Raw genomic sequence first — 21,580 nt, 5'->3', positions numbered from 1 at the left:
CGCTTTTCTCTCTTCCACAAGCCTAGTCTGGCCTACCTATTAACACTTCCTTTAAATTATTCATGCTGATGGATAAAACACTTCCACAATTAATTGCATATGAGCCACCAGCACCCTCTGAAAACTACTGATAGGGCAGATACTGCAGTCACCGCATAGCCAACACCCATTCATTTACTTTGAGGCGTTTTCAGGATTTTATAGGCTCATTTGTTGCAAAACAAATATAATAGCAATTTGATACTAACACTATTATGTAAACATTGCTTTGGACTCTGAAATGAATTGTATCAGATATTTGGTAGGCTACAGTAGATACACACTGTAAATTAAGGTCTGATGGCCTCCTCCACTAATAATAAGCATTGAAGAGATAGAAAGAAAGAAAAGATAGACCCTTAAGATATGAAACTTTCCTAGCTTGTATACTGTATTCTGTTTCATGGACAGAACTTCAGAGAAAATGAGCACCACACGTCTGACATGCTCATGTAAATTAGATTAGATTAGAACCCCAACCTTGAGCCCATCCGCTATGCAAAAGGCATTTCATTTCATATATTCATTATAAAACATTCAATGGATGCAGTATTAATTGCCCTACTTATTTAAACATCTTAAAGATGGTCTGTTGGAGAGTTTTGGGATCACACTTCATACTATATACATGTGTGTTCAAATCAAACTCAGTGGGGCATCATTTTTCCCCACACCATGTATCTATCTTCTCTAAAAGCTCATATCTGGACAAAACTTTCAAACATGTCCATTTGAACAGTACCTTAGCTAATTGACTTCAGTGACCAACCACTTTCATGTAGAGTGGCAGGTAGCCTAGTAGTGTAACGGCTGTCTGGAAGAGGGAACCAAGGTGCAGCAGAGGATGTGTTCATCATTAGAATTTTAATTAAAAAAAACAAGAGAACACTACAAACTGAACAAAAACGACAGCAAACAGTCCTGTTAGGAAAACACTCTAAACAGAAACAATTACCCACAAAACCCAAAGGAAAAACATGCTCCTTATGTGTGACTCCCAATCAGCAGCAACGAGCTTCAGCTGTGCCTGATTGGGAGCCACACACATGGCCCAAAACAAAGAAATACCAAAACATAGAAAAAGGAACATAGAACGCCCACCCAATGTAACACCCTGGCCTAACCAAAATAAAGAACAAAAAACCCCTCTCTATGGCCAGGGCATTACAAGCAGTTAGAGCATTGGGCCAGTAACCAAAAGGTTGCTGATTTGAATCCCCAAGCTGATAAGGTGAAAGATTTGTTGATGTGACCATGAACAAGGCACTTAACCAACATTTTCTCCAGGGGCGCCATACTACTTCAGCTGACCCTGTAAAATCCCACATTTCCCTGCATATATCCGGTGTGCATATATCCAGTGTATGTGACAATAATAAAACATCTTTAACATCTCAGATGCAATTAAACATAAATTCACTCAAACATTTGAACCGTGATATAGTCAATGTTGTTATTAACAGTTAATAAACAAAACTTTTCTTTAGATTTCTTCCGCATTATGGGCTGTAGATTCTGTATCATCAGACAAAATACACAAGACATAAAATAATTGTATTTTCAACGACAGTATGCATACCCCCAGCTAAGGCTAATGTGTAGCCCAGCTTTCTATTGCCGTGCTGCTGAGTGCAACACCATGCATGCAGCCCAAAAGGCTTCAAATCATTGGGGAGATTGTTAGGCTTCTGTGGAAATTATGGAAATGCAGGGGGAAATGGACGAGCAACACTTCATAACAATTAATCAGAGTCCGCTGATTAATAAAGTTATATCTTTTTTTATTCTCGATGATTCAGGGGATTATCAAAAGGACACTGTCCTTGTCATATTGATTAAGAGAACGCCTCTGCAAGAGGACGATGCGCTAAAGGGAGATGCTCTCTCTCTTGCCTGTAAAATAAATATTAAATGAGAATATTAACTCGTTAACCTTGACAAGTATTTGTAATTTCCATAAGGGGGGAAAAGTGTAGCAGATTCAGCACAAAAAATGCTGTGTGGGTTTAAGAAAGGGATGGCAGAGGGGAGCAGGGTGAGAGGGACGACGACAACACACAACAAATTACAGAGAATGAAGAATGCTACTGCATGAATCCTGTCATTTTTATGGGCTGAAATGATTAATTTGTTTGTTCAAATTCTCAATTAAGGCAGGAGGAACTGTGGAGAAATAGAGGATGAGAGCACTGCAGTGCAGTGCGGTGCTGTATTGGCTTTGCTATGACCCAAGGGAAAGATACCTGATTCAGTGCATTCAGAAAATATTCAGACCCGTTGACTTTTTTTGTTATGTTACAGCCTTATTCTAAAATGGATTAAATAAAACCTTTTCCTCATCAATATACATGATACCCCACAATGACAAAGCAAAAACTGTTTAAAAAAACAGAAATAGCTTATTTACATAAGTATTCAGACCCTTTGCTATGACACTCGAAATTGAGCTCAGGTGCATCCTGTTTCCATTGATCATCCTGGAGATGTTTCTTCAAATTGATTGGAGTACACCTGTGGTAAATTCAATTGATTGGACATGATTTGGAAAGGCACACACCTCTCTACATAAGGTCCCATTGTTGACAGTGCATGTCAGGCACAGATCTGGGGAAGGGTACCAAACATTTTCTGCAGCATTGAAGAACACAGTGGCCTTCATCATTATTAAATGGAAGAAGTTTGGAACTACCAAGACTATTTCTAGAGCTGGCCACCCAGCCAAACTGAGCAAATGGGGGAGAAGGGCCTTGGTCTGGGAGGTGACCAAGAACACAATGGTCACTCTGACAGAGCTCCAGAGTTCCTCTGTGAAGTATGGTGGTGGCAGAATCATGCTGTGGGGATGTTTTTCAGCACCAGGGAGACTAGTCAGGATGGAAGGAAAGATGAATGGAGCAAGGTACAGTGAGATCCTTGACGAAAACATGCTCCAATGCACTCAGGACCTCAGACTGGGGCGAAGGTTCACCTTCCAACAGGACAACAACCCTAAGCACACAGCCAAGACAAAGCAGGAGTGACTTGGGACATGTCTCTCAATGTCCTTGAGTGGCCCAGCCAGAGCCCGGACTTGAATCCGATGAAACATGTCTGGAGAGACCTGAAAATAGCTGTGCATTTGCAAAAATTCCCCAAAACGTGTTTTTGCTTTGTCATTATGGGGTATTGTGTGTAGATTGATGAGGGAAAAAACTATTTAATCCATTTTAGAATAAGGCTGTAACGTAACAAAATGTACATAGGCCTTGGGTCACGTAAGCTACATATGTCCATACATAGGCTGAAACAGGACTAAAAATGTACATTCATAGGCTGAAACAGGGATAAATATGTACATACATAGGCTGAAACAGGGCTAAATTTGTACATACATAGGCTGAAACAGGGCTAAATTTGTACATACAGTGATATAGGCTGAAACAGGGCTAAATATGTAATACAAAGGCTGAAACTGTCACGCCCTGACCTGATAGAGACGTTTTTCCTTGTTTAGTTAGGTCAGGGTGTGATATGGAGTGGGCATTCTATGTATTTTATTTCTATGTTTTGGCCTGGAATGGTTTCCAATCTATCGTTGTCTCTGATTGGGAACCATACTTAGGCAGCCTTTTCCCACCTATGTTTTGTGGGTAGTTGTTTTCTGTTTTACCTGACAGAACTGTGCGCTTTCGTTTCCATTGTTTATTATTTTGTTTAAGTGTTCTGAGTAAAAATAAATATCAAGATGAACACTTACCACGCTGCACCTTGGTCCCCTCATTGCGACGGTCATTACAGAAACAGGGATAAATATGTACATACATAGGTATTCATATGGTATTTTTTTTAGACATAACATAGTAATATGTATATGTAAGATCAAGCAAATACAAATCGTTTTCATTCCTCATGTCATTCTGCCTACTATATTTATTTGTCCAGGTTTCTCGATCAGTTGTCTTCTATTAGAAATAAAGTGCAGATCACCACACACACACACACACACACACACACACACACACACACACACACACACACACACACACACACACACACACACACACACACACACACACACACACACAGCAGCCTTGGCATCACATGCACAGAACATAAAATATGTAGCTTGCACTTCTTTTTCCCCAGGGGGCCAGTGCACTTATTATTGTCAGAGTGACAGATGTTTTTCAAATGACCCGTCCCATGTGTGTTGAACCTTTACCGAAACCGTGAGAGACTATAGAATCCTCTACACAATCTGATTGAAGAAATCTCCATGAAATAAGGAGTCTCATGTGTCTGCTGGAAGTTCCACTTCTGTTGGATGCACTCGGATTGTAAAGATCTCCAGCAACCAGCAGGAGATCTCTTGACTGCAGGTCTTACGGAGGAACAGCAAATTCTAGTGAGAATATCACCAATTATACATGGACAATACAGCCACTCTTAGCTTGTACATTGGATGAGGCAGGTGCTCATATGTTCCTAGAACCTCTCTGAGATAGAGACTTCACATCGTTCTTGTCACTGATTTGACAACAATGCTGCATTTCGATGCTTATAAATGCTAAGTGTCTGTTGGGCAACCTGCCCAAAAACCCAAACAACAATCCTTTACTGTCCACTGCAAGCCTTACTCAACGTTAAATCATCAAAACATTTCCTGACAGAGGAAGTTATTGCATTTGGCATACACTACAGTTTTTTTAAGACAAAGCGCAACTCCGTTATAGTCTTTTAGACCGTTTTATGATTTTCCTAATGAAATCACAGTGTGTTTTCCAGATCAGTGCCTGCATTTAATGGTGTTGGCCACTTTTTCCTCCAACAAGGTGTCCTCTAAAAATCCAGAACGGATTGACTGGAGCCAGCACTTCACAGTGAAGTGAAAATGCTTATTAGTCAAACAATGCCCATGAGAATAATGCCAGCGTCAGCCAGTAGTGAAGGATAACTCTGTCTCCATGACACTCTGGAGCCTGTGTTCCACACCAGTCCTGCTTGAGTACACAGAGTACACACATTATGTATATGAGTAAACCATACAGTACTACAGGCTAGGCCAAGGTAAAGGACAGTCATTTTTAGCAGCACAGGCCTCTTATGAAGTATGAATTTCATGAATTTGCATACGTTTTTACTAATTCGGCTATTAGATACCTAAAGACATATCACGCTATTCATCTTGTACATCTCACTATGATTCTAATACACCAGTCCCTTGTTTGCACATGTTTAAAACAAAGAGGTATGTCAAAGCACTGCGTATTTATGGGGAACATTTGCTGCGTACGGAAAAGATGGGAATCAATTTCCCGCTCCTACTGATAATTGATGGCTTTTCTGAGTGTGCTCCTAGAGAGAAAGATGACAAGCCAGGTCTATCATAGTTGGAATGGTAGTAAAGCTGCCAAGGCCTCATTTCCTGGAAGCTTCTGACCCCTGGGCAACCCAGTGTCTCTCTTACTGCCTAGAGCCAACACTCATTCATCAACCAGGCCTGGAACAGGTCCAATGTGTCAATATCACTGTCACACATATCCTTCTATCTATATGGACTGTATGTATCTACTGTAGGTGGTGTATCTATGAATGAATCTATTGGTTATGGTAAATGTGTAAAATCACAGATTATAGATATGCACAGAGTATACAAAACATTTAGAACACCTTCTCTTTCCATGACATAGACTGACTAAATCCAAGTGAAAGTTATGATCCTTTATTGATGCCACTTGTTAAATTCACTTCAATCAGTGTAGATAGATTGCCTTGAGACAATTGAAACATGAATTGTGTATGTGTGCCATTCAGAGGTTGAATGGGCAAGACAAAATATTTAAGTGCCTTTGAATGGGGTATGGTACTAGGTGCCAGGTGCACCAGATTGACTGTGTCAAGAACTGCAACGCTGCTGGGTTTTCCACGCCAAATATTCTGAATCAAGAATGCTCCACCACCCAAAGGACATTCTGTCACGCTTGCTCCCGCTCCCTCTCTCTGGCGCTCGAGGATGCCAGGCAGCCCATCATTACGCACACCTGTCACCATCGTTACGCGCATCAGCGCTTCATGGGACTCACCTGGACTCTTAACTTTTTGATTGCCTCCCCTATATCTGTCACTTCCTCAATATCTTCCCCGTGTCTGCATTAATGTCGTTTTGCTTCAGCCTGCGTGTTGGGCATCCATGCCTCAGACAGCTCGTCTGGCTCCCACGCCTCGGCCGGTCTGTCAGCCTCGGTCAGGTGGGACGCCGGGTGGTGCCTCTAGTGGTGGGGGTACTGTCATGCTTGCTCCCGCTCCCCCTCTCTGTTTCATGTGCGTTATTTATTAAATATTCACTCCCTATACTTGCTTCTCGTCTCCCAGTGTCTGTCCTCACACACATCCAGCCAAGTTGACACAACAGCATTGGAGTCAACATGGGCCAGCATCCCTGTGGAACACCTTGTATAGTCCATGCCATAACAAACTGAGGGTGTTCTGAGGGCAAAAGGGAGGGTGCAACTCAATATTAGAAAGGTGTTCCTAATGTTTGATATACTCAGTCTAGTTTTTCTGGTTTTACGCATTTACCGTAACATATCTATATATCTTTCTATCAATCTATTCATCGATCAATGCACAATCTATCTCTAAGAGTGGAGTTTAAAACCATAGGTTAGATATACTGCATTTATGTTTGTTTAAAAACCTCTTAAGGATCTGACCCATTTTTCAATCTTTGCCTAAAATGACATACCCAAATCTAACTGCCTGTAGCTCAGGACCTGAAGTAAGGATATGCATATTCTTGATACCATTTGAAAGGAAATTTGTGGAAATGTGAAATTAATGGAGGAGAATATAACACATTAGATCTGGTAAAAGATAATACAAACAGAAAACATGCATTTTCTTTTTTTTCTTCCATCGTCTTTAAAATGCAAGAGAAAGGCCATAATATAATATGCAGTTTAGGCACAATTTAGATTTTGGCCACTAGATGGCAGCAGTGTGTGCACAAAGTTTTAGATTGATCCAGTGAAGCATTGCAATACTGGACAACATTTTGTATCAAGTCTGCCCAAATGTGCTGAATTGGTCAATTGATACATTTTCAAGTACAAAACTATAGAGAACATACAAACATGATATGGTAATACAAAATGTAAGTTTACACAGTCCCAGGAATGTCATACATGATGGATCATTAGCTTATACACTTACTTTCACACATCTAGATGGCTGGGCAGGGTGGGTGTGGAGCCAGAGACAGCAGGGGTTCAAACTGTAGAACCAGTTCCTATATTTGAATATAAAAATGGATTTTATCAAACAAAACTATGCTACATTTTATCTCTGGGACCCTCAGGATGACGAATTAGAGAAAGATTACTGAATGTACAGTGAGAGAAAAAAGTATTTGATCCCCTGCTGATTTTGTAAGTTTGCCCACTGACAAAGAAATGATCAGTCTATAATTTTAATGGTAGGTTTATTTGAACAGTGAGAGACAGAATAACAACAAAAACATTTCCTGAAAAAACGCATGTAAAAATGTAATAAATTGATTTAGATTTTAATGTGGGAAATAAGTATTTGACCCCCTCTCAATCAGCAAGATTTCTGGCTCCCAGGTGTCTTTTATACAGGTAACGAGCTGAGATTAGGAGCACACTCTTAACCTTTTGGGGCTAGGGGGCAGTATTTGCACGGCCGGATAAAAAACTTAGCCGATTTAAACTGGTTACTACTCTTACCCAGAAACGAGAATATGCATATAATTAGTAGATTTGGATAGAAAACACTCTAAAGTTTCTAAAACTTTTTGAATGGTGTCTGTGAGTATAACAGAACTCATATGGCAGGCCAAAACCTGAGAAGATTCCATGCAGGAAGTGCCCTGTCTGACAATTTGTTGTCCTTCTAGGGCATCTCTATCAAAAATACAGCATCTCTGCTGTAACGTGACATTTTCTATGGCTTCCATTGACTCTAAGAAGGCGCCAGAAAGTGGAATGAGAGCTCTGCAGTCTCTGGGCGAAAAACAGCAGGAGTGTTTGTGAGTGGTCAGGCAGCGAACACTGACACTGGAGCGCGCGTCCACGAGAGGACTCAATTTTTTTCTTTCTCTCTTTGAACGAATACAACGTCGCCCGGTTGGAATATTATCACTATTTTACGAGAAAAATAGTGATTTAAAAAAAATGATTTTAAACAGCGTTTGACATGCTTCGAAGTACGGTAATGGAATATTTTTTGTCACGAAATGCGCTCGCGCGTCACCCTTCGGATACTGACCTCAACGCACGAACAAAACGGAGCTATTTCAATATAACTATGGATTATTTCGAACCAAAACAACATTTGTTGTTGAAGTAGAAGTCCTGGGAGTGCATTCTGACGAAGAACAGCAAAGGTAATCCAATTTTTCTAATAGTAAATCTGAGTTTGGTGAGGGCCAAACTTGGTGGGTGTCAAATTAGCTAGCCGTGATGGCCGGGCTATGTACTCAGAATATTGCAAAATGTGCTTTCGCCGAAAAGCTATTTTAAAATCTGACACCGCGATTGCATAAAGGAGTTCTGTATCTATAATTCTTAAAATAATTGTTATGTATTTTGTGAACGTTAATCGTGAGTAATTAAGTAAATTCACCGGAAGTTTGCGGTGGGTATGCTAGTTCTGAACATCACATGCTAATGTGAAAAGCTGGTTTTTGATATAAATATGAACTTGATTGAACAAAACATGCATGTATTGTATAACATAATGTCCTAGGAGTGTCATCTGATGAAAATCATCAAAGGTTAGTGCTGCATTTAGCTGTGGTTTTGGTTTTTGTGACATACATGCATGCTTTGAAAATGGCTGTGTGATTCTTTTTGGCAGGGTACTCTCCTGACATAATCTAATGTTTTGCTTTCGCTGTAAAGCCTTTTTGAAATCGGACAGTGTGGTTAGATTAACGAGAGTCTTGTCTTTAAAATGGTGTAAAATAGTCATATGTTTGAGAAATTGAAGTTATAGCATTTATGAGGTATTTGTATTTCGCGCCACACGATTCCACTGGCTGTTGACTAGGTGGGACGCAAACGTCCCACCTTGCCCAGGGAAGGTTTCGTAAAGGTTTCAAGGCTGACGTTTGGCAACTCGAACCTTCAGCTCCCTCCACAGATTTTCTATGGGATTAAGGTCTGGAGACTGGCTAGGCCATTCCAGGACCTTAAGAACGGGAAGCATATAAATAGCGCACATAGAACATGTCTACCACTTCTTAGACTTGCTTTCAATGAGAATGACAGACTACATTTCCATGTGAAATTTGGTCGGGTCTCCTAAAAAGTTAAATATTGCAGCTTTAATGATTTTTTATATTTATTTTGTTGTCATGAAAATAAAATAACCATCACAACTGTATGCATATATTATTATTTTTTCTGGAGAGGAGGGGCGACCAGGTGACTGAAGACGGGATGACCAGGCAATTAATGCGGTTGAGTGTGTTTCTGCAGTAAAATTGACTCTTAATAACGTGATGAAACTTTGTTGCTCCTTGCTGAAACAAGCAAGGTTGTTGTAGCAAACGAGTCTTCAGTTGCCTAGACAACGCACCCCTACCCGCAGCAGCACATATAGAAATAGAATGGATAGAGGGGGCTTGAAACCTCTAACCCTGGCAATTTCACTGGTAAATTCATGGGTACCCTCGCAATGGCTGCATGGTATTGTGAGTCACAAATTTCTATTGTAATGTAGAATGTTTATTCAAATGATGTTAACTGATGTGGCACATGCATTGGAATGTATTTTTTGTAATGTCAGTTGAGTTGAATCAACAAATCCCAGCACATATTGATGGGTACACTTCCTGCTTTTACTTCCTGCTTTGCTACTCGCAATGTCCGCCAGTCCACCAATTATGCCATCATTGACTTGAATGGGGACGCCGGTTTTATTCATTCTATTTTTGTGGCAGCACATGCAGCCAGGAGCGGAGGAGAGGAGAACATTTAAAAAAAAAATGTTTTATCCATGACAGTCACAGCCCTACTTATACTGTAAATGAGCGTTGATGTACTACAGGATTACTAGTCTTTAGATGCTAACAGAACAGTACCATCATATAAAGAAGTGTTGAGAAAATATCATTAATTGTCTTTGGGGCTTACAAGTAAAAAATTCAGGAGTGTAAGTTGGCGTTTTCATTATAGCATTGGTAAGCTTCACAAAATGACAGTCACGTCTTTCGGCTCTAATTTTAGGTATGTTGTCAGGTCTGCTTCATCTCTTTGATGGCATCGCTGACGATTAGCAAGACAGTGCCACACAAAACCATCTGGACAGACACACATCTCTCACTGCTGAGGGAGACAGTTTTGGGTCTGACAAAAATAAATTTCAAGGTCATCGTTGTTGTCACTTTAAAAGTATCAGGTTCCCTTGGAGACATACATATTTACTGGATGACATTGATATTGAGATGGCAGACTCACTTGATGAAGTGTTTTGGAAAATGTTACGTTTTGTTTTTGCATCTTTTACTTTCGCTTTTGTACACCAGCTTTAAACAGCTGATGATACAATCTTTTCTGTGATGGAAAATATTTTTCCCAGTGGTTTAGATGGTACAATGATTCTCTACACTATACTTGCTTGTTTTGTCACTAACTGAAATTAGGAGAACTATTCGAATTTAAGCAATCAGGAAATGGCAGAGCGATTTCTGCATTGTCTATCTTTAAGTGTCACCAACTTGGTTAGAATGAAACACCAACCAAACCCATGGCTGTCCCTGCTGATTGCATTACGTACAAAACAACCATATGACACTTCAGACTGACATGTGCTAAAGTGCATTATAGTTATAGCTGGGATAAAGGTCACGTAGCCTGCTGTTATAAATTAAATCGGACAGCTTGAGCATACATGCAGTGTCAAGTCTGAAGGAAAATCCCTTGGATCTTTTAGGGACAGACGTAGACAGACCTCGAAAGATCTCTCCTTCCTTCTTTGTGAGTAGCAGACACTTAATCATCAAATTGAACAGAGAGAGAGAAGTATTTTAACCAGTTCATTACATAAGAGATAATAGACAAGACATGGAGATGTTGTGCCTCTGTGTGAAAATGTGAAAATGCCCTTTTGATTTTCACTACTGTCTTTCTGAACTAGAAGGTTTGAAACCTGCCAGGGGTCATCAGTATTCTGCATCATGCAGGAACAGTCAACGAACAGTTCATACTGGCTAATTCATCTTTCCTTCATGATATTGTCTGGTCATCATGTAAATTTGGAGGTCTTATTTATTCTGTTTCTAGAATGTAGTATATCTACATATTCATTGCAGGCGTAATGGTCTGTCAGCTACCCTGTCCGGAAAAGGCTGTATAAGTGTGCGAGTAGCAGACTTTTGCTCAGAGGGAGAGAGAGAGACTTGAAAGGAAGGAAGCAAATTAATGCAATGCCTCATTAGCATGGTTTTATTTGACCATGCCTGCGCGGCCAATTAGAGAGCATATGTAATTTAAAACATTCAACCTAAATAGAACAAACTTAAACCAAAAACAAATTTTTCTCATGGGACTCCATCTTTGCCTTGTTTTAATTCAAATTACGTTTTCCCAGTAACACAATTTATGACGTTACTGAAGTGTATGCATATAATATTATGGGTATATTCAGGCTTAAATGCATGTAGATGGCTTATCTATGTATGGTGTAAATACCTTTGTACATTAGGTCAAGGTTAAGGCCAGAAATCACTAGGCTCACGTCTGGCTATAGCTGACATGTTTGGCTATTGCTCTTTGTAATCAATACCTTACATCCTGTCTTAAGAAACGGATGCTTGGCTGAAATATCTGTGTGCCGCACTAACGACACAACATGCAGCTCTCAGCTCAGCCCTAACGACACAACGTGCAGCTCTGACCTAACGACACAATGTGCAGCTCTGCCCTAACGACACAACTGCCCTAACGACACAACGTGCAGCTCTGACCTAACGACACAATGTGCAGCTCTGCTTGAGACTGAGTCGCAGTCAGAAATAGATTGACAGCCAGTTCGCCGATGAATCATTCCCTTACTGAAGATTTAACAGAGCATACATCACAATCACAAACAGAGACAGCAGGGACTGAAAAATGTATACAAGTAAAAGGCTGCTTGTACATAAGACACATAGCAACTGATCTGCACCAATGATAGCCTTACGACCAAAGCATGATCCAGGTCCCAAATTTTTACTGTGCAGTGGACTCAGAGCCTCAGCCACGTGAAAAATAGTAACACCTGTATTGCTTATACTGGTTGTTAAGCATTGGAATAAAATGTTGAGCAATATGCATAACCAAATGCTGGAATAATGAGACATCTGCATGTGTGGTCTCCTCCTTGGAGATGCCAGGAACGGAGCCATCTGTGAGGCTGCTGCCAGCTGTTTTCGTTCTTATAACATGTTTATTAAAAGCTGGAGTTGTTGTCCTCTTCAAGAAAAGGAAAAAAATATAAAGTATGGGTGGCAATGTCTGTCTGTGATCGGATTGTCTCCATTGTCTTCATTAGAAAAGGAGTTGGGATTCATTGTCTCCACTGTCTTCATTAGAAAAGGAGTTGGAATTCATTGTCTCCACTGTCTTCATTAGAAACGGAGTTGGGATTCATTGACTCCACTGTCTTCATTAGAAAAGCAGTTGGGATTCATTGACTCCACTGACTTCATTAGAAAAGGAGATGGGATTCATTGTCTCCACTGTTTTCATTAGAAAAGGAGATGGGATTCATTGTCTCCACTGAACTCATTAGAAAAGGAGTTGGGATTCATTGTCTCCACTGTCTTCATTAGAAAAGACGTTGGGATTCATTCTCTCCACTGACTTCATTAGGAAAGGAGTTGGGATTCATTGTCTCCACTGATTTCATTAGAAAAGGAGATGGGATTCATTGTCTCCACTGATTTCATTCGGAAATGAGTTGGGATTCATTGTCTTCACTGACTTCAATAGAAAAGGAGTTGGGATTCATTGTCTCCACTGTTTTCATTAGAAAAGGAGATGGGATTCATTGTCTCAACTAACTTCATTAAAAAAGGAGTTGGGATTCATTGTCTTCACTGACATCATTAGAAAAGGAGTTGGGATTCATTGTCTCCACTGTCTTCATTAGAAAAGGAGATGGGATTCATTGTCTCCACTGAACTCATTAGAAAAGGAGTTGGGATTCATTGTCTCCACTGTCTTCATTAGAAAAGAAGTTGGGATTCATTGTCTCCACTGACTTCATTAGGAAAGGAGTTGGGATTCATTGTCTCCACTGATTTCATTAGAAAAGGAGATGGGATTCATTGTCTCCACTGATTTCATTCGAAAATGAGTTGGGATTCATTGTCTTCACTGACTTCAATAGAAAAGGAGTTGGGATTCATTGTCTCCACTGATTTCATTAGAAAAGGAGATGGGATTCATTGTCTCCACTGATTTCATTAGAAAAGGAGTTGGGATTCATTGTCTTCACTGACTTCAATAGAAAAGGAGTTGGGATTAATTTCCAACTCCGATAAAATATGTTGATCTTTTTAAGAGATCGATACAAAATAATTCAGAGCCACTGTAAATACAGACATAAAAACTGGACAAATGTAAATCAAATATCCCTTAAGACTTATGATTGCGTTTGTATTATACTACTATATCAACTGAGTCATATCTTCATTATGCATGCATAATTATGAGATCATGAGATCAAATCAAATTACTTTCTATTTTCAGAGTCAATTAGAAAAATATTGATTGGCCACAATCAGGCAAGTGTTTGCACAGCAGGCATCCACCAACCTAAACTTCTCAAGTTAGAATCAGATCAGATCTCCCATAACTGAGGGTGGCAGAACTGCAGACCACCCTCTGTAGCTGTCAACAAGATGCGTCAGGGATGCATCCTGCCATCCTTCCTGGGCTGGGTGATGGACATGGAGAAGGAGCACTGGAAATGTCCATCAGCATCCTTTAGCCAGTGCCATGTGCTGAACAAGACAGCTCAGGTCTGAACAGACACTGACAAACCCAGGGTGGACACACTGTCGACACAGACTAAAGCAATGCCAAGAGACAAGTGACAGGTTGCTTTGATGCCTTACCTAACTGCCCACTGCAGTAGGCCCACATGCAAACAGGGAGGCAGAAATAGGCACACGGAGTGGATGCTCGCATGCTCACACACACACACACACACACACACACACACACACACACACACACACACACACACACACACACACACACACACACACACACACACACACACACACACACACACACACACACACACACACACGTTATCATAAATATACCCTAAAGATACATACAGGCCATCACAAACGTTTAAACTGCAGAAACTCAGGGAGAGGCAAAACGATGTACTAACAGCAGGCCTACAGTTCAATAACATGTGCATTACATTGACATACAGCTCTAGACTAGGTAAGATGTAGAGCTCTAGATAGTGTGTTCAATGTTCAGTACTTTAACAAACAAATGCTCTTTTTCCTTTTTAAGCAATTACCTGCCACAGGGTGAACCTTATAGGATCAAGTGAAATGTTTGAGATAAATCATTAAAGACACTGACAGGGCATTTATCTTCACTCCTGCTTTACTGTCTCAAGTGCACAACACACACACACCGACATACACACATACCGACACGCACACACACCAACACGCACGCACACACACACACACACACACACACACACACACACACACACACACACACACACACACACACACACACACACACACACACACACACACACACACTCCCTGAACCCAATGGGGTGTTTTTGAACAGCCCTGCTGCTTAGTCCCAGTGTGCCTCAGTGTGTGTTCTTGTAAGAACACCGTTGCATGTGTCAATCCTCCAGTGGATCCATGTTCTTAAAGCGCTTCATTTTGAAATCAAGCATGAATAATTAATTAATTTCACAAGGCTTCCTTAACGATATATTACAGGAGAGGAAATAGGTCAAGCGGCTCGATGGTAGAAATATCTTTTGAAAATTATATTATTGGGTTAAAAAGACACACTTTAATCTGGTAAAGAATAACCTAACTTCCACACTTTCTCGCTTCTCAACACCACAACCACCTTCAACCACCATAGTAAAAAAATGTACTAACATGTTTGATGTAGCCTATGCCAAAACTGATATATTAGGATTTATAAACTGGGTGGTTTGAGTCCTGAATTCTGATTGGCTGAAAGCCATGGTATACCACAGGTATGACACAACATTTTGTTTTACTGCTCTAACTACGTTGGTAACCAGTTTATAATAGCAATAAGGCACCTCAGGGTTTGTGATATATGGCCAATATACCACCAGGCACCACGTTGCGTTGCGCTTAAGAACAGCCCTTAGCCGTGGTATATTGGCCATATACCACACCTCCTCGGGCCTTATTGCTTAAATATTATCCTAAAGATATCAAGGCCATTGTTTAGTCAACTTAGATAATAGACACCAAATTTAGAATTAAAAACAACAGAGATATTTAGATCCAAATACAATATTCTTGGACATTGAGCAATGTCATTCTCTAACATGTTAGTCTTGGCAAACTTTGACAAGGATTTCTCGCAGTGAAGCGTTTGCTTCAAGGTTAGCAATCAGAGCATACAACAGTTGTCATAAATATGTGCATTTCAAATTACTCCAAATTAATATACAAAGTTCTCATGCAGCTAATTGTAATATAGTTTGATATTTTATTGAAGCTCTTTGTTCTTTTAGCTAGTTTTTTTTCCTAACTGGTTTCTATATTTGATTTTGAAATGGGCATCTGCTGTTAACAGTATGCATATGTTGTTGTTCTACCTTGAAACCTATGACTCTCAAGATGGATCACTGGCTGTCCGTCTCACATGAAATTTCAGCTTTGAATCAAAAACAGGTTTGGATTCCCTAGGCCTTCCTTCTTTCATCACGACTAGAACATTTTAATTAGACTGGCTATGCTGCTCGGTTTTGTAGCCAACCTGCGTAACTAAATAGTTGAACCAAAGATGCAAATGAGTACTGGGTTGTTGGGTTGTTGCAATATTGGAAACAGTCAGGAGGTGAAACTAACTGCTCTTAGTGAATTCCAGAACACTGAATTCCTTAAATAAGAAAACCCATGTTCAACATGAGGTCGTGGTCAAAAGGTTTTGTTTTGTTTCACATACACTATATATACAAAAGTATGTGGACACCCCTACAAATTAGTGGATTTGGCTATTTCAGCCACGGCCGTTGCTATCACACTTATCTTCGTCTTCTGACGATATTGCGAAATCGTCGTCTGAAAAGGTAGACCAAAACGCAGCAGGCATGCGGTTGTTCATTTTGAACATTTAATTAAATCAAAACGACCACAAAACCAACAAACAAGAAAACGAACGATCTACTGACAGTCTGCAAGGCACAAGGCTAACACAGAACAATCACCCACACCCACACCTAACAAACACAAACACACCCTAATATATGGGACTCTCAATCAAAGGCAAATAGACAACACCTGCCTTCAACTGAGAGTCCCAACCCCAATTAACCAAACGTAGAAACAGACATACTAGACTAAACATAGAATACATGAAAACCAAACAGTGCCCAAAAACCCCGGAATACTTAAATCAAATGCCCCTTCAACAAACACACCACCCCGAACCACATAAAACGAATACCCTCTGCCACGTCCTGACCAAACTACAATATCAATTAACCTTATACTGGCCAGGACGTGACAGTTGCTGACAGGTGTATAAAATCGAGCCCACAGCCATGCAATCTCCATAAACAAACATTGGCAGTAGAATGGCCTTACTGAAGAGCTCAGTGACTTTCAAATTGGCAGTGTCATAGGATGCGGCCTTTCCAACATTAAACAGTTTTTTTTTACAGAGACATTTGAGAGATTTTTGGACAAAAAAATGTGACTGATTGATGTCAAAGTGCATGTTTGTGCTTTTCTTGTGTTTAGCGAACATCGACTACATGTTTCATCATTGAATGAGTACATGTGAGCAACATCATTTGCAACTGGAATATGTGATTTGATTTTATAATGTTGGGGCTTTGATATCCTCAGACAGACAAAATTCTAACTAAGTATACACACATCAATGTGTCTTTGTTTACGGCCTTCTCAGCATGCAGGCAACACAATGCATCTAATTGCTGCAACACTGAAAATGATGGAAGCTTGAAGCCACAAGTGTCCACAGTTAGAAACATAATCCCACTAAAACTGGTTTGTTACCATATGTTATGGTGGTGGATCATCAGCTATGTGGTGGAAAATCCATAAGCAGCCAAGTAAGAGAGATGCAGCCGTGTAACACTGAAATGCTTGACAAAAAGATGTGAAATTGTACTATAGTGTAGACTAGTAGCAATATACTGTATATACACTGATTGTACAAAACATTAGAAACACATGCTCTTTCCATGACATAGAGTGACTAGGTGAATCCAGGTAAAAGCTATGATCCCTAATTGATGTCCCTTGTTAAATCCACTTCAATCAGTGTAGATTAAGGGAAGGAGGTTAAATATAGATTTTAAGCCGTGAAACAATTGAGACATGGATTGTGTATGTGTGCCATTCAGAGAGTGAATGGGCAAGACAATATTTAAGTGCCTTTGAACGGGTATGGTAGTAGGTAGTAGGTGCCAGGCGCACTGGTTTGAGTGTGTCAAGAACTGCAACACTGCTGGGTTTTTCACGCTCAACAGTTTCATGTGTGTGTCAAGTTGGCTGGATGTCCTTTGGGTGGTGGAGTCAACATGGGCCAGCATCCCTGTGGAACACTTTCTACACCTTGTAGAGTCCATGACCCGACAAAGGTGTTTGTACACTCAGTGTATAGCAGAGTGTATATCCCATAGACATCAATGCATGATTCACGCATGCACGCACGCACGCACGCACACACGCACACACACACACACACACACACACACACACACACACACACACACACACACACACACACACACACACACACACACACACACACACACACACATCAATGCATGATGTACACACACACACACGCATGCACACACATAAGAACACACACACACCCCTGAACTGAGGGGAGCTGGGTGGCGGTGTACACACACACATGCTTCTTTTGAAACACACAGCCGGGACCGGGGTGGGTGTTAAAAGCTGTCAGACAGGTATGGCTGGGGTTGCATCTAAGCCGTGATTGATCACACCGGTTCAGGCCGAGTTCAGGGGAGGTCGCTGGCATTGTGGGTAAGATGACTGATATCCACATCAATGGCATGATGGAATATTATTATGAAGCCATTTGTAATGTGGGGACGGACTGGCCAGGGCAAACCAGTTTCTCCGAAAGGGTTTGTGAGATCATGTTGCACTGTGAGGACCACCGAAGTCATCCATCATATTACCTAAACCTAGTTTCTGATTATGTCATGAGTAGCTTCTCTATGTAATAGGAACACAATTTGTCTAAACATACAGGTACCTACTTACCTCAATAATCTAGTAAGGACATTTCTGGTGAAGCAGTTGGTCAAGTTCTCCTGCAGCATTGCAATTCTCAAACAGAAATTGTAGAAATGGGCGGAGATTAGACATAATTATCACTGTACAAGATATTTCCAACATATTAGAGCACAATATTACAGCACAAAACGTGTTTTTGTGAGGGTGAATGTGAAGTTGATGAACATGATGCTACGCAAGACTGAATCACAGAATACAAAGACATGAACAGGTGTTGTATACTTCTTATACAACTCTATAACCTCATAATATAGCATTTACTATGTTTGGAAGAAATTTCAGTTTTGAAATGCCTATGTCTTTCTTCCAACACCTCAGCAAAACATTGTAAAAACAAAAGGGAATTTAAATCAATGACGTCCAGTACCTTTTTTACAGTTTCTACCGGGCCATATGCTGGTGTTTTCTCTGGCCCCTGTCCCTTTAATAAGTTATTGAGCGTAACAAATGTCTGGTTTCCACTAGCTTCCATAGCCATAAAACGAAAATTGGCACAAAATAAAGTAGCTTTTTGGTCTTACTTTAAGGTTAGGCATAAGGTTAGCAGTGTGGTTACGGTTAGGTTTAATATAACATTTTAATAAGATGCATTTTAGAAATGGGCGGGGTTTAGACATAATTATGACTTAGTGGCTAGTGACGACCAAATGTCTCACTGCCATCATCAAGTCCAGGCGAGGAGGGAGGAGTTTTTAATGTTCAGTTTGTACTATGTATCGATGTTTGCTGGCATCGCCTCACCCTGCCTGCTCCTTGCGTGATATAGCCTACTGTACCATTACCCAAACGTTTTACGCTCTTCCTTCCATATATGCTATTCAATACAGGGTGCTCTCAGAACCTGACTGGCATCTATCTGACGGACGTCGTCCTATGGCTTTAGTGGACCGAAACGGAAAGAAAAGGAGAAGACAATCCGCCCTATATGATATAGGAACGGTGAAAAAGAATAATTGTTTTGACACCTGCATTGCCCAGGCAACGTTTTCTGACTCTGGATTTTATAGTAAGAGGAAAGAAGTAGGCTACTCTGAGAGCAAAATAGAGAGTCGCTCGCTCTGCATGGACTAGTTTATTAGACCGCATACTGATTTCACCTGGACAGAGTGAGCTACGTGAACTACGAGTTAAAAATGCCTAGGAGGAAACAGCAGGCGCCGAAAAGGGCTGCGGGTAAGAGGACATTCACACGTATATTGGTCTTGAACAATATTAGATGTTATTCTTATCAAACTGATATAGCCTCTTTACTGACCCAAAGCGAATATCAAAGTGACGGTAATACGAGATGACAAAGGTGCAATTTAAAGTTTTCTGTTTTTGAATAAGAGAGAAATGCATAGGCTATTATGCGCACATATGTGGGGGTAATTTCATTGAATTAGTCTACTTTAGGGTTTGTAATTTAGTCCAAGTCATTCGAAAATAGTTTTACTAGAAAGCAAAAGTGGTGTGTATTGCCATAAACGATTAAGACGTGCGTAAAAGTATATTTCAGATGTGTGCTTCGGGTAGGCTATCTGAAACAGTTTAACTTACAAAGTATTTGATATCACAGACAAATGGAGAACAGAGTGAGAAAGAAGCATTTATTTTACTTTTTGGCGTGTGTGTGTCTACTGTGTTATGTGTTTTAAACAAGATGGAGAACACCTGAGACAATCATTGACAACCACTGTAACAGTGTAATGCAAATGTTATGTAAATAGTTATACCTGACTGTCACTCAGTAAACTGAATACATACAGTAGGCCTACATCATCTACAGTGCAAGGTGTAAAATATGAACAAAGCTCTGTTGCCTAAATGTAGGTGTTAGGGGTCATCAGGAAAAATATATGCACATCTTTCAAATAAGGCTAGAGTTTGTGTTGCCCTTAGTTTTTGGTGTGTGTACTTAAGCATATGTTCTCAGCGTGGCCTTTCTTCATGTCATGACCAATAGTGAAATAGTACTGTAGTGTTAAATGTCATCAGTGTGCCAATACTTGGTTTGTTATGGTGACCAACTAATTTTAGTGTTTACTAATCGGGTTACTTAAGCCAGATCGATCATTACCAAAACCATAAGGCTGTCCTACTCCTTCTTTCATCCTTTGTTACCTCACTCTGCTAAATAATTGGTGTTAATGCTCAGTAATTCAGGCCATATACGTCACTTGTATGATTAACCTTAACCTTGTTCTTTGACAGTGTTTCCACCATTGTAATAACGCACTGTAGTGCAGACCAGTGGCGTTATTAAAATAGGGACTGAAAATAATTAAGGTGATGGATATGAATTGATTGATAAAAGGTATTGTCAGTGGAGGTGGCAGGATGGGGTGGGTATAATTTGTGGAACGTTCCAACAGGAATCTGTTCCAAAAACGTCATAAATAACAAGGTTGCCAACAAACAACGCATACCAAGTTGTATAGCGGCCGAATAAGATACCGGGTACGGTTAGTTTTCACTTACCACGTTTATTCAGAAAAATGTCTCTGGTAGCCTATGGACAAAGATTAAGAATAAGCTACGTTGGTGAGTTTATGCATATTCGGCAGCTAGTTAGCTAGGTGAATTGATCATGCTACTTTGATCATGCTACTTTGTATGTGTTGTTTGTTGGCAACCTTGTACTTTATGAAGTTTGTGGAACAGATTCCTTTTGGAACGTTCCACAAATTATACCGACCCTGCAGGATGCTGTTCAGTGGGTCACTCCTTATTATGATTGCGGATGTAGGCACCAGATGGGGATTGTTCTCTGCCAGTAATGGCGGATCTATATAGTCGCTTAAGATAGTGAAACCCTTATCTAATAGACACCCACTCAAGTGTATGGACACACACACACACACACAGACAGAAAATCACCTCCAAACACACACACTCATCCTTATATATATATATACAGTGCCTTCGGAAAGTATTCAGACCCCTTGACTTTTATCACATTTTGTTACGTCACAGCCTTATTCTAAAATGGATAATAAAAATGATAAAAAA

At 40.3% G+C, this 21,580-nt stretch overlaps 1 protein-coding gene across 1 annotated transcript in view; it reads left to right on the top strand.

The window, feature by feature from the left end:
• The first annotated feature begins 19,259 nt into the window (after positions 1–19,259).
• Positions 19,260–21,580, top strand: part of LOC106572632 (teashirt homolog 2) — a 78,669-nt gene continuing 76,348 nt past the window's right edge. Inside the window, exon 1 of the mRNA XM_014146989.2 lies at positions 19,260–19,762. Coding sequence (XP_014002464.1) covers positions 19,723–19,762 — 40 coding nt within the window. The 5' untranslated portion in view covers positions 19,260–19,722. The remainder of the gene's footprint in view (positions 19,763–21,580) is intronic.

This window comes from Salmo salar, chromosome ssa15 (genome assembly GCF_905237065.1).
Source record: "Salmo salar chromosome ssa15, Ssal_v3.1, whole genome shotgun sequence".
NCBI classification, from domain to species: domain Eukaryota; kingdom Metazoa; phylum Chordata; class Actinopteri; order Salmoniformes; family Salmonidae; genus Salmo; species Salmo salar.
The sequence above is the reverse complement of the archived record's forward strand: the minus strand, read 5'-3'. Positions and strand labels throughout refer to the sequence as shown.